This window comes from Brassica oleracea, chromosome C4 (assembly GCF_000695525.1).
Source record: "Brassica oleracea var. oleracea cultivar TO1000 chromosome C4, BOL, whole genome shotgun sequence".
Classification (NCBI taxonomy): domain Eukaryota; kingdom Viridiplantae; phylum Streptophyta; class Magnoliopsida; order Brassicales; family Brassicaceae; genus Brassica; species Brassica oleracea.
This window is the reverse complement of record NC_027751.1, coordinates 15,952,705-15,965,958: the sequence shown is the minus strand read 5'-3', so window position 1 is coordinate 15,965,958 and position 13,254 is coordinate 15,952,705. Positions and strand designations below refer to the sequence as shown.

The following is a 13,254-nucleotide window of genomic DNA, read 5'->3' as shown; positions in this document are numbered from 1 at the left end:
CCATGGTTAACTACCAAAAATTACAATGGCTGATCACCAAAAGTTTTAATGATTCATTTAAACAATTGCAAATGTTCATCCAAACAAGTTGTAATGATTCATTTAAACAATTGCAAATGTTCATCCAAACAATTGCATTGATTCATTTAAATGGTTGCAATGATTCACTTAAATTTCTAGTAAAACATTATTTATGAAAATAAAAAATATAACTTTTAAAAACAGAAGCAATTATAAGAAAAGGCACAAAATATAATTATGAGAGAAAATGTATTATACTAGTTTATATTTTGAATAAATACATCATTTCAAAACAGTTTAATTATAAAAAACACCTTAACAATTTTTTAAAAATAATTTTTTATATGAACACATCATTCAAAAAAACAACTTTATTATAGAAAGACACCTTACATATTTTAAAATTTTAATTTTTCTTTTACAATAGAAAAACATGACTATTTACAATAACTAATAGATAACTCTTGAAACAAATAATTGTACAAAGACATTTTTGGGATATTTAACAACATTTGAAACTAATATATATTTTTTTTTGAAAGAATTTTAAATTTTATTCACTTCAAAAACCTTTGTACAACCTAATGCTATTTTGTACAAAAAAAGAAACCAATAGAATTTTTAAGAAGGAATTGAAAGTTTATCTACTCCCAAACCATAACTCCATGGCCTTCTCATACTTGTTTCCTGCTTTCTTCCTCAGCGAAGAGATTCTATTGCGAATCAACTTGTACAAAAAGATGAGAAGTCGAGCGACAGGTTGTGGAGTCTCTCCAACTCTGCGCTTGTTCCTATCAAACCATATTGCATATACTGTTGCTTGGAAGCAATAGCGCAAGAGAAAGGTAGCTAGATAGTCTTGCGATCCTACCACCAGTCTTTGTATCACAGTAGGCCAGTGAACAGAGCAGCCCCCACCATCCAAACCCCTTATCGTACCTCTCCAAACCTCCGCCGAGAAGGAGCACTCAAAAAATAAATGATCTCGAGTTTCTAGGCCAGCACTACACAGCCAACAAGTAGAAATTGCTTGAGGATTCCACCTGAGCAACCTATCCCCAGTCGATAACCTGTTATGGACTGCAATCCAACTGAGGAAGGAGTACTTAGGAGTGGCCTCTTTAAACCAAATCCCTTTGAACCAAGGAACACGAGGAGCATGCAGTCTGGTAAGGTTCCAAGTTTGAGAAGTCACAAACCCTGGTCTAAACTCACCATTTTCGTGCATCCATAGACAAACATCCTCACATTGGGGAAGACCTTGCTCTTGAAGATGCAGAATCTCACTCTCAATTTGCATCAAAACAGGGTTTCTGTGTCGACGCCTTCGGTAAGTGTTTACAGCGTTCTCAACTGTTGAATCTATCGAGATACCGAGAGGCAGATAGCCTCTTTCCCCCGTTAGGTCAATCAAGACTCCCAACTGAGACCACCTGTCAAACCAGAAGGACGACATCGAACCATTGTTTACTTCCATTTTGGTCAGCTCCCTCGTCAAGGGTCTTAGCTTTAGAAGCTTCTTCCACATCCACGACCCTAAGGAACTTGTTTCCTTAATACTCCAAAAGGATCCTTTCCTTATCAAATATTTATGAATTCACTGAACCCACAGAGAGGATCTGGAGGAGAGAATACGCCAAATCAACTTCAGGCAAGAGACTTTATTTACTTCTTCTAAGGATCTCAGCTCTAACCCTCCTTCTTCTTTCGGTTTACAGAAATCTGACCAAGCAATTTTTGCCTTTTGCGAAGACAAAACCGGACCAGACCAGAGAAAGGCTGAGCAGAGGCTATCAATCTCTCGGATACACTGTTTGGGGAGCCGAAATGCTGACATCCAAAAGTTGGTGACACTATATAGTACCGAGCCTATTAAATGTAGACGCCCCACAAAGTAGAGGTGTCTAGCCGTCCATGAATTAATCTTGTTCCTAATTCTCGAGAGCAAAGGGGCATAGTCAGCTACTGACATCTTCTTCGATAGCAGAGGTAGTCCGAGATACCTCACCGGGAGAGAGCCAGCTTCAAATGGAAACTGGTGAAGAATGTCGGCACTAGCATCCTCCTTAACCCCTGCCAGAAATAGCGTCGACTTCTCCAAGCTTATACACAGACCCGGAAGCTTAGCAAACTCTTTGAACACATCCAAGATACCTTCTATAGAGCTCTTCTTCCCATCCGAGAACACAAGAACGTCGTCATCAAAGCACAAGTGGGTCAGCGTTAGGTCCTTACAGTAAGGATGAAAGCCAAAACGCCTTTCTAATGCCGCTTTGCCCAGAAGCTTCGACAGAACTTGCATACAGATTACATACAGGAAAGGCGAGAGAGAGCAACCCTGTCGTAATCCTCTCTTGCTATTGAAGTAACCAGCTAACTCTCCATTAATCTGAACAGAGAAGGAGGCGAGCTCAATGCATTTCTTAATCCACAGAATGAACTTCTCTGGCAGATTCATAGCTTCCAAAACAGATAACAAGAACGGCCATTGGACTGAGTCGAAAGCTTTCGAGATGTCTATCTTTACAGCACATCTCGCTGAGACTGAAGGTTTATGGTAACTCTTCACAAGCTCTGAAGCTAATAGAACATTTTCCATGAGTAGCCGATCCTTTACAAACGCTGATTGGTTTGGAGAGATGAAAGAAGGGAGAAATCTCTTCAAACGGCTCGCCAATATCTTTGATATCACTTTGTAAATCACGTTGCAGCATGAAATAGGACGATAATCTCTCATGTAAATTGCTTCATCTTTCTTGGGAATGAGAGCCAAGATTGCTGAGTTAATTCCCTCAGGGAGAAAACCTTTGTCAAAGAAGGATTGAACAGCTTGAACAAAATCACCTCCAGTGATAGTCCATGTTAAAAGAAAAGACACAACTCTTAAAATTGATACTTTTTAGAGTTGCATTTTAAAAACACACATATATAAATTGACAACCTTTAAAATGAAAACATAATATTTCAACTTAAGTGAAATTCACAGCCTTTAGAATTAATTGGGATTGTTATTATTAGTAGATATATTGTAATTTGAATTGTTTGTGTTTTATTATTATACGTAATTTTATGTTTTTTTTTGTTTTTTATTATAAGTAATTTTCTGTTATTATTAAATTTGTTTACTAATTATGTCAATACCATATATTAATATTTGCTTATTGTTTATTTATTAAAGTTTAATGATCATAATTTATTATTAATAAAAGTGAGGACTAAAGTGTAAAATATAAACTTTTATGTGAAAACATTTGAGGGCCACCATTAAATAACCATCCCTTCATCCTTTATTTCAAGGATAGATCCCATAAAAAATGAAGGAGCTTTTTGAAGATGTCTCCACCGAAAGTTTGGGTATCGTCTAACACAGAAAAAAAAAGCTGCATCGATGGCTTCTAAAATTTTGTTCTCAACATTTTTCCATCAGATGCAATCGAAATTTATCTAAAAGCTCCATCTCAACATGCTTGGCCAGATAAGTTCTCAGCATAACTGACAAGAAGAAAATATATAAGCACTCATTTATTTGGAAATGATTTATGTTGCTCCGTACAAATGAACCTCATACCAAATTTTCTGGTAACTGGTTTATTTGAAACTAGTATTGATACTATGTTTCGCATGAGAATATTTTTTTCGTACAAATATAATATCGATGGATAGTTGTATATTATTTTGAAGAACACACAAAAAAAAGAAATATAATGATTTTCCAAATTTTCAGATTTTTTCAACTATTCTATAAAAAATTTTATATATTAGACACAAAGTGCATACATCGGTAGTTGGAAAGGATCTTAAGCAATATATAAGATAGATGAGCCACTCCTTTTATCACTAATTGGTTTTAGGTTGGAAGCACATCTAACTTAACATGGTATCAGAGTCTGATCCAAACAGTCCTACCCGATCCATTATCGATCCAGCCCAAAATCGATCCATCAGTCCTTCTCCAAACATTCCCAGATTGATGTTTAAAGAGTCATCATCTCGAAGGGGTGTATTAAGGACAAATGTCTCACATCTAGTAATATATAAGATAGATGGGTCAATCCACTTATCACCAATTGGTTTTAGGTTGGAAGCCCATTTAGGTTAACATGGTATCAGAACCCGATCCAAACAGTCCAACCCGATCTACATTGATATGGCTAGAAGTTGGCCCATTGATTCTTGTCCGAACATTCTGAGATTGACGATCCACATTGATATGGCTAGAAGTTGTCGTATCAGACACAAAGTGTCATACATCGGTGATTGGAAGGGCTCCTAAACAATATATAAGATAGATGAGACACTCCTCTTATCACTAATTGGTTTTACGTTGAAGTTGAAAGTACATCTAACTTAAATTATTTTTTTCACAGTTACCAAAATATATAAAATCATTGACGTATTTGATTGTCTTGCTGCCTATTATTTTTGGCAATCAAGAGGATGCAAAAGACTGAAATAATTTCCTTATTATTATGTATTGATATATCAAGCATTTGAGCGAAAACATTATGGGTGCAACTGGAATGCATTTTTTTGGAATAAAAACTTCTTGAATACTTAATTCCTTCTCATTCCATAAAATATTCACCAGTTGCAATGAAAAGAAGGAATGGCTATTCCATCTCATTCCATATTATTCTTTTCCATTCCAAAAAAAATATCAACATTCTTTTGAAAAACCATTCCACATCAAAATAGTTTTGGAACAAATTGAATATTAATTCCATTCCATTGAATTTCACTAATTATCATTCATGTAATTCCACTTATTCCTTTTATTAACATCCAGTTACAGCCTATGTATTGAAAAGATTGCAGCAATATATAAACATGTAACTGCTATTATATACCTCTGTTGATTTTGTCTCCCATCATTCCATGGCTAATTTTGCCATCTTCAACGCTTCATGTTCGCCGTCAACGCTACAATCTTACATGAATATTCAAAACGTTAAAGCTATAAAGAAAAAGTATTAAATTGTTCATTATAGTATATTGAATAATGTTTTTAACCTTTTTTTATGTAAAACCTATTGTGCAATTGAAAAACAGTTAAACAATATAATCATTTCGTAGTGAAAAATAGAAAAACGTTTACCTTCTTTTATCAAAAACTCTTTTTTAGAAAGGAAATGCTTTTCTTCCATGTCTGTATTTTCTTTTTTTTCGGTAACCGCGGGTTTCTGGCGACCGTGGTCAACCGACTATTCCCGCGAGGCCAGGGCCGGGCCTCAATATAAGCCCATCAAGCATGTGCTTGGGGCCCGAAAAAAACATATATCTTTTAAGGGCCAATAATAAACAAAGAGATCATGTAGCTCTACTGGGAACTTTACTCTAAGTAGGGAAATGGACCTGGGATCAAATCTCCAAACCGTTTTTTCAATATTTTTACTGTTTTTATGAAATCAAAGGGCCAAAAATAATTTTTTGCTTGTGGGCCAATATTTTTCAGGCCCGGCCCTGCGCGAGGCCCACGGCACTCCACGTATTTTTGGGATTTAACCCTAGCCCGGGTGGCCAACGCGAGTCGAATCTGCGGGGAGCGTATTGGTTTTGGGCCTCAACTACCTCTAGGCCAATCGCGTTGGTTAATTTAGAAAGGAAATGCTTTTTTTCCATGTCCGTATTTTCCTTCTTTCTCTTTTGATTTATTTTTGATTTAACCCACAGTGCTGCCAATGTTTTAAAGAGAAAATTAACAGTTTCAAACTTGAGATGGTGATAGACAATTGGGCATAGTGGAAGAAATACTAAGGTTTTTATATTAAAAAAAAAAATAAAAAAGCATAGAAATCAGTTAGCAAACAAACTGTTTTGTTTTTACAGATTCTTGCATTTGAGATTTTTCTGTAAATTGTAAACTACATACCATGCCATATGTTAAAATTTTATTTTTTAAGTGATTTGTGCTTTAATATATAAAGGATATTCAGCTCTTTTTCTTTTGTTTCATTTAGCAAAAAAAAAAAAAAACTTTTCTTTTTTCGTTTCTGGTAACTTTCGTTGTAGCAAACTACCGGTTAGATAAATATGGGACGCACATGCCAGAAATAGATAGAGAAAAATAAGGAAAAAATAATCAGTGTTTTGTGGTCTAATAATAATTGTAGTGAAAAATGGTTGATTTGTTGTCAAAATGGTTCAAGCATCTGCTATTTCGGATTTCAAAAAAAAATTCCAGCGTTTGAACAGAACATTCAACTAGTTCTCCTATATAGATAAGGTACATATGAACTTTCTATAACAAGTTTAATATCGAATTAATTAATGTTTATTTGATGTACAGTAATTAATCTCTCTTCTGTTTTTTACTAGACAATATAAAGGACGTATGGTTAAATGTCTCTTTAGAGTTATATTTTTCTTTTGGTCATAAGTGGTAAACGTCTAAAACAGAAACTTATAAAATTGCATGTATATATCTTAACAAGCTGTATTGAGCCTGTAATATGCATATATATCTCTACGGGATTGTATATTTAATAGACTGATTAGTTGACCCAAAATGGTTCGGATTAATCTAAACATGTATGTACCAACCGGAATATAAAAATTTTGGACTTTAACCGGAATAAATATTTTTTTTCTTCGAACGGCTATTTTATTAGTCAAGCTTGAAGTGGTCTGGGAAACCAGACCGAAACAGAACAACCGATGTAATACAAGTCCCTATGGAAGGATCTCGCTATCTTAGCTAGTGAATCAGACGATACATTTTCCTGACGAGGTACAAAAACAATCGAGAATTCCGAGAATCTTGCTTTCAACTTCATAAACTCCTCCAGCTCAGTAGAAAAGCTCGGCCATGCTCCAGGGTCTTTGGTCATCGCGATTAGTTCCTTGCAGTCAGTCCTAAAAGAATGACATGTTGATACCTATAGCATACATTCCATTGCCCATGATAATGCTTCTAGTTCAGAATGCAGTGGTGAGATTCGACGTCGTTGATTTCTTGCTCCCAATAATTGTAGCGCACCACTTGAACTTACCCATGTCCATCCATAACCACTAAAGAGTGCATCATGTGTCCATGATCCATCTATCATGCAATGCTCAGAGATTGGATTCCCTACTGTGTTTTGTTCTCCCACCATCTCGTCTGTTCTTTGATTTACGTCAAACCAAGCTTGGCATTCAGATTCAGCGTGTCTGACAGTTTCCAAAGGGTCCCTGTCAATTCCTTTAAAGAGTTTGTTCCTAGCTTTCCAAATAAACCATATGATCCATGGATATGGGTCCCTGTCCAATTCTGGTTCTACAATATCATTCTTCCTCCAGAACAGGTAATCTATATTCGTGAACTGACTTCCGCTTGGTAATATAGTCGGCGGCGTTGGGGTGGATGCATGTGCCTATGTCTGAATTGCAGGAGGACATTCAAAGATGGCGTGATTTACAGTTTCATCATCTGCACCACATCGAGGGCAGTAATTATCGCATCGCATATGGCGATGAGTCAGATTACTCGTTACTGCTAGTTGGCCCGATATCACCTGCCAAATGAGATGTCTCATTTTTGGAGGAGCTTTTATCTTCTAAGCATAGACCTGGAGCTTTGTGATACTAGGCTCCTTCGTCTCCAATAACTGTTCCTTTAGCAAATTAGTTGCCACCCAGTAACCTGATTTGACAGTGTACATCCCATTCTTCGTATAGCTCCAGCAATATCCATCTCGTTGATAGTCCTGGCTTATGGCCAGTGACTGAATCAATGGGATATCCTCCTGATGGACATAATTCTCTATCCTATCATCTCTGTATTCCATCTCTTCGGGTTCCCAATCATCAGACTGCTCACTGGCATCATTGGGTGAAGTACTGGTGCAATTGGCCTAGCTGGTCTCGCCGGTATCGTTGGGATCCAAGGATCTTCCCACATCCTGACTTCATTCCCAGAGTGTACCTTTTGTCTAATCCCCAGCGTTATTAATGGCTTTGCAGCCATTATACTCCTCCACCCATATGAGGGATTGTTAACATCATTTAGTCGTAATGGTGAGCTAAAACGAAAATATCGTCCTCTCAATAATCTTGCCAGTAAAGAGTCCGAAAATTTCACTAAGCGCCACAGTTTCTTCCCAAGTAATGCGAGATTGAACTCATGGATCATCCTGAACCCTATTCCTCCTTCTTCCCTTGATTTGCAGAGTTGCTCCCACTTAACCCTGTGTATTCCTTTCTTCGGAGGGTTCGAGCTCCATCAGAACTGTGCAATGGCACTAGCTAAGTTCTCACAGGTCTCCAAGGGGAGAAGAAGGGTCGACATTACATACGTAGGTAGAGCCAGCAGTATAGACTTTATAAGCACCTCCTTTCTTCCCCTTGTTAGCCATCTTCCTGTCCAGCCATTAACACGGTTTTGTAGACGTTCCTTCAGAAAGGAAAAGAGCCTTACCTTTGAACCACTAATATCTTCAGGGATACCAAGATAGGAGCCCATTCCTCCCTCATTTGTAATTCTAGATGATAGTTTCAGAGTATCCTTGACATGTCCAGGTATTCTTTTACCAAAGAGTAAGGAGGATTTTTCAAAATTAATGCATTCTCCCGAGGATTTTCCATAGGTCCCAAATGCTTTCATAACTTCATCGCATTCACGTGGCTCCGCCTTGAAAAAGAAAAGGCTATCATCAGCAAAGAGAAGATGGGATACCGGGGGGCTAGCAAGTGAAACGCGCATCCCCGTAATCTTTTCTTGGTTCTCTGCATGATTAAGAAGGCTAACGAGCGCTTCCGTGCATAAGATGAATATGAAAGGAGACAAAGGATCTCCTTGTCGTAAACCTCGTTGAGGGGTTATATTTCCTCTAGGTTGACCATTGAATAAGACATGGTATTTCACTGATGATACACATCGCATTATCCATTCAATCCATGTGTCTGAAAATCTCATCTTCTTCAAGACCGCGCTAATAAAATCCCATTCCAACCTATCACAAGCCTTACTCATGTCAGTCTTTATTGCCATTCGCTTCACCCTTCCCCCAAAGTTCGTGCGCAGAGCATGGAACATTTCCTGAGCTATCAAGACATTATCTGTTATCTGTCTTCCAGCAACAAAAGCTGACTGGGTTTCAGATATTCGATCTGGTAATACTTTTTTCAACCTTTGGCATAGGACTTTGGATATAATCTTGTAACTAACATTACATAGACTTATTGGCCTGAACTGTGACATCTCATCTGGCTTCTCCTTCTTAGGTATAAGACATATATATGCATCATTAAGCCCATTGGCCATTGTTCCATCGGAAAGGAACTCATTAACCATACGAGTTAAATCTTCCTTCACAATGTCCCAGAACTTTTGGTAAAAAAGGGCAGTGAAACCATCCGGACCCGGCGCTTTTTCAGGATGCATCGCAAAGAGAGCCAACTTAACTTCCCATTCAGATACAGGAGCTGTAAAATCCACGTTTATCTGGTCAGTGATGGTTGTGGAAACATTCGCCAATGCCTCATCAATGAGTTGAGGGTTGGATGTTTGAAACAATTCTCTAAAGTAACTAGTAGCAATGGCTACTAATTTTTCCTCCTCCTCTACAAGGTTTCCTGCCGAATCTAAAAGACTTGTAATCTTATTCCTGGCTCGACGTTGCTTTGTAATGGCATGAAAAAATTTCGTATTCAAGTCACCTTCCAGAAGCCAGAGCATCCTACTCTTCTGCCTCCAAAACCGCTCTTCTGCCTTAAGAGCATCAATTAATTCCTTCAGGGCCTCTACTATTTCTTCATTCGTGGCCTCGTTATCAGAGTAAAGATTATCGACCTTAGCTTTAAGATCTTCGATCATTTTTGCAGAGTTTATATCCCTTTCTCTTTTCCACTGAGATAATGCTTTTCTGCAGCTGGATATATGATCCACTTGCTTGCATCCGGGGAAAGATCAGAGGAGTTCCAGCCATCTAAGATTACTTGTCTTATTTCTTCACTTTCTAACCAACGCTTATCAAACTTGAAAGTTTTCCTCTTTCTGGTTGGCTTAGATAGTATATCCGCAAGGACCGGACGATGATCTGATCCCCACATTCTTAAGTACTGGACTTTGGAGTGTGGAAACTTTTCATGCCAGTCTTCATTGCCAAGAGCACGATCAAGGCGACACCGAACAGTGCCATTAGTGCGCTTTCCAGCCCATGATAGTTTGTTCCCAGTGCATGGGAATCCTAGCATTCCACAATCTGATATCATTTGATTAAAAGAAAGAAATGAAGAATCAGATCGTATCCTCCCCCCCCTTCCTTCTCATGATGTCCTGTGATTTCATTAAAGTCCCCTATCATAAACCAATGCCCATCTTTAATTGTTGAGAAACGCGCAAGACGTTCCCAAACTTCGTCTCTTCTCTCTAGTACAGGGTCTCTATAAACAAATGTCATATAAACATTTATTCCATTAATGACCGCTTTTACATCAATCATTCGATTATTAGAAAATAAAACATCAACTTGAAATTCATCCATAAAAAATAAAGCTAAACCACCACTTTGGCCAAGAGGCTCAACGGTGAACAATTTATTAAATCCTAGATCAGCCTGAATGTCTTGCAACAGCAGCTTCCTATTTTTAGTCTCAGAAAGAAATAAAAGACCTGGGCGATGCTTCTGACACATCTGCTTAAGGCGTCGAACTGTGAGGTCGTTTCCTATCCCTCGACAGTTCCAACTGAGCGTTTTCATTGACGATGGTGGGGCGGATGTTTGGCATCCACCGTAACTTTCTTTTGAACCGCTTTCGATTTCCTCACAACCGGAATAAATATTTACTAGACTGATTAGTTGACATAAAAAGTATTCGAATTATTCCATGCTAGATAAACTACTAATACACTATACACACACGACACTATATTCATTCGTGTAATTTCGTCGCTTTGCTTAAAAGAGTCGGCATGTAAAGTCCCCCTTTTCGCATTCTACACATCAGATGGAAAAAAGTGGTCGACATAATTAAATACTTTGGTGCGATTGGTGGAATCATGTGAACAGCAACAATACATAACACCGGTGTCATCACACAAAAGTATATGTTGTGATTTATTTATAACTCGGTCGTATCACAGGAATTGGAGATATGATCGTGATCTTGATCGGTATAACTAGATTTAAGATAAAGTATACTGAAAAAATTAGTCAAAAAAAAAGTATATTGAAAAAAATGAGAAAACTGCGGAAATGGTGAGTTTATTCATTAGTTAGATGTATGTGTAACAGTTAACAAGAAGGACCACTTACCCAACATTGATTCCACCTCAACATCTACCACGCTCTTCACATTCTCAACGTGTCCCTTTTTCATCCTCTCCGTCATATTTATTTTCTAATAAATAAACCCACCACCCGCCGCAAAATTTTATATACCTTCATCACTTGCCAAATTGATGCATCTCTCGAGTTAATTTGAGAAATGTGTTTATTTTTTTAATTGGCGGCCATATACCGACATAAACCACGTTTTTTAACTTCAAGGTGTAGATAAATGAGTTAGTCAGTAAAAAAGGACAAATGAATTATAAAAGGAGAGTAGAAAAAACCTAAAATTTTAAGAAAAATACAAAATAAAAAGTTGTAAGCGTACGTCGTGCTTGCACAAATAAATCCATTGTCATATTGAATCTAATCATTTGGAGTTTATAATTATAATGTGTACGCTTCCGCATATATAGGTGATGTAATTATTATATATTCCACTTTATAAAATATGTTATTTAGATACCTCCTAATCCTAAAACTATCTACTTCATTCTATGGGCACCAAAACCAAAACTACATATCATTTATATATGATCAATCATAATTCTACGAGTATTTAAAAATCCTATTATTTAAAGAGTATATTCCCTTAATAATCTTAAATACATCTATCATTCTAGGAGTATTTGAAAATCCTATTTAAGTATCTCATTTACATATAATCAGTATAATTCTAGAGGTATTTTGAAAATTATACATTTTCGTTAAGTAAATGACAATAAACCTAAAAACGACATTAAACCTTTTTGGAAAACCAAACACGTACTAAACCCTTTTTTTTGCTTTTAGAAAACAGTCTTATAGTTGAGTGAAATTATTAAAAAGCTCACGACTGTATTAAACAAATAGACCATCTTTTAAATGGATAAGATGTTTACTAAGGAGGAAAATAGTGATATACTGTACAAAATCTTTTAACGCTATATATGTCATACATATTTAAACGGATCAACTTTATTTTGTCTGAACGACTTAATTATGATGTCTATTAATTTTGTGGATAATTTTCTAAGAAATGACTCGAAAATCAAAGTCAATACTCAAATGAATTATGATTACGTAAAATTTCATATTTTGTTTAATCAATGTATACTGTATTGATAATACAATACTGTTGTTATAACTATTTTTCGAAACTTACATTAACATGTAATAATAATAATAAATTATATAAACTTTTAAATTTTTTTTCTTTTTATATTTTGATGACACCGGGTGAACAAAAGTATTCAGTTTTATTGTTTATTATACGCGTAAATGCAACAAGTATATATACTGATAATTGTTTTACAATCTTTACATATATTATAAAATAAGCAGATAGCTTCTTTTTTGACAGATTATTTTATTAGCTAAACCAGAGATGATCTGGATAATTATACCAAAAAAATAACCAACAAAATATAATTTCTACCAGTCTCTTAACATTTGAATCCAAAAAACATTATATAAGTTCTTATAAAACAGTGTACCAGTCTTGGCTAAAAAATCCGCCTAATTTGTATTTCCAACTCGAAATCCCCTATATATTAATCGGGAAGTATTTGAAAAATTAGAATCTTAATTTTGTATTAATTAAAAAGAACTTCAAATCCTATGTGGCATTCTAAATGCCTTCTAAATTCCATTTCAAAGAATTCTAGAGTATCTAATATAAAGTATACTTTAATCTAATGGTGTCACATTGTTTCATAATTATATAACACTAGAGAACATTATATTAACCTAAAATATAAGAAGTGTGTATTCTTTCCTTAAATAAAAGCTACGGAATTACCTAATATGATTTACCTATATATGGCAATTAATGATTATGAATAATAAAGATTTGATAACAATTTTTACATCATTCTTTATTTTTGTTTAAATTTATATAATTAAAAAAAATTAAAAAAATTACATTAACCATATAATAAAAAAATTAGATTTTTTCTTATATGTTATATTTTGAATTTTTTAAAATGACTTTAAATTACAAAAA

General features: G+C 35.7%; 2 protein-coding genes across 2 annotated transcripts; both read right to left on the bottom strand.

The window, feature by feature from the left end:
* Positions 1-661: 661 nt before the first annotated feature.
* LOC106338256 lies at positions 662-1,549 on the bottom strand. Its single transcript, XM_013777278.1, has one exon. It carries the CDS (start codon positions 1,547-1,549, stop codon positions 662-664), a length of 888 nt encoding a protein of 295 aa, XP_013632732.1.
* Positions 1,550-9,825: 8,276 nt separating this feature from the next.
* LOC106338255 lies at positions 9,826-11,331 on the bottom strand. The gene is made up of 2 exons (XM_013777276.1): positions 11,256-11,331; positions 9,826-10,202 (listed from the first exon to the last, which is right to left on the bottom strand). Exons 1-2 carry the CDS (start codon positions 11,329-11,331, stop codon positions 9,826-9,828), a joined length of 453 nt encoding a protein of 150 aa, XP_013632730.1.
* Between the last annotated feature and the right edge of the window lie 1,923 nt (positions 11,332-13,254).

Coding starts and splice junctions, on each gene's coding strand:
- LOC106338256 (XM_013777278.1), bottom strand. CDS start 1,549: ATGTGGAAGAAGCTTCTAAAGCTAAGACCCTTGACGAGGGAGCTGACC.
- LOC106338255 (XM_013777276.1), bottom strand. CDS start 11,331: ATGACGGAGAGGATGAAAAAGGGACACGTTGAGAATGTGAAGAGCGTG. Junction 10,203..11,255: donor TGAGGTGGAATCAATGTTGG/GTAAGTGGTCCT, acceptor AAATGATATCAG/ATTGTGGAATGCTAGGATTC.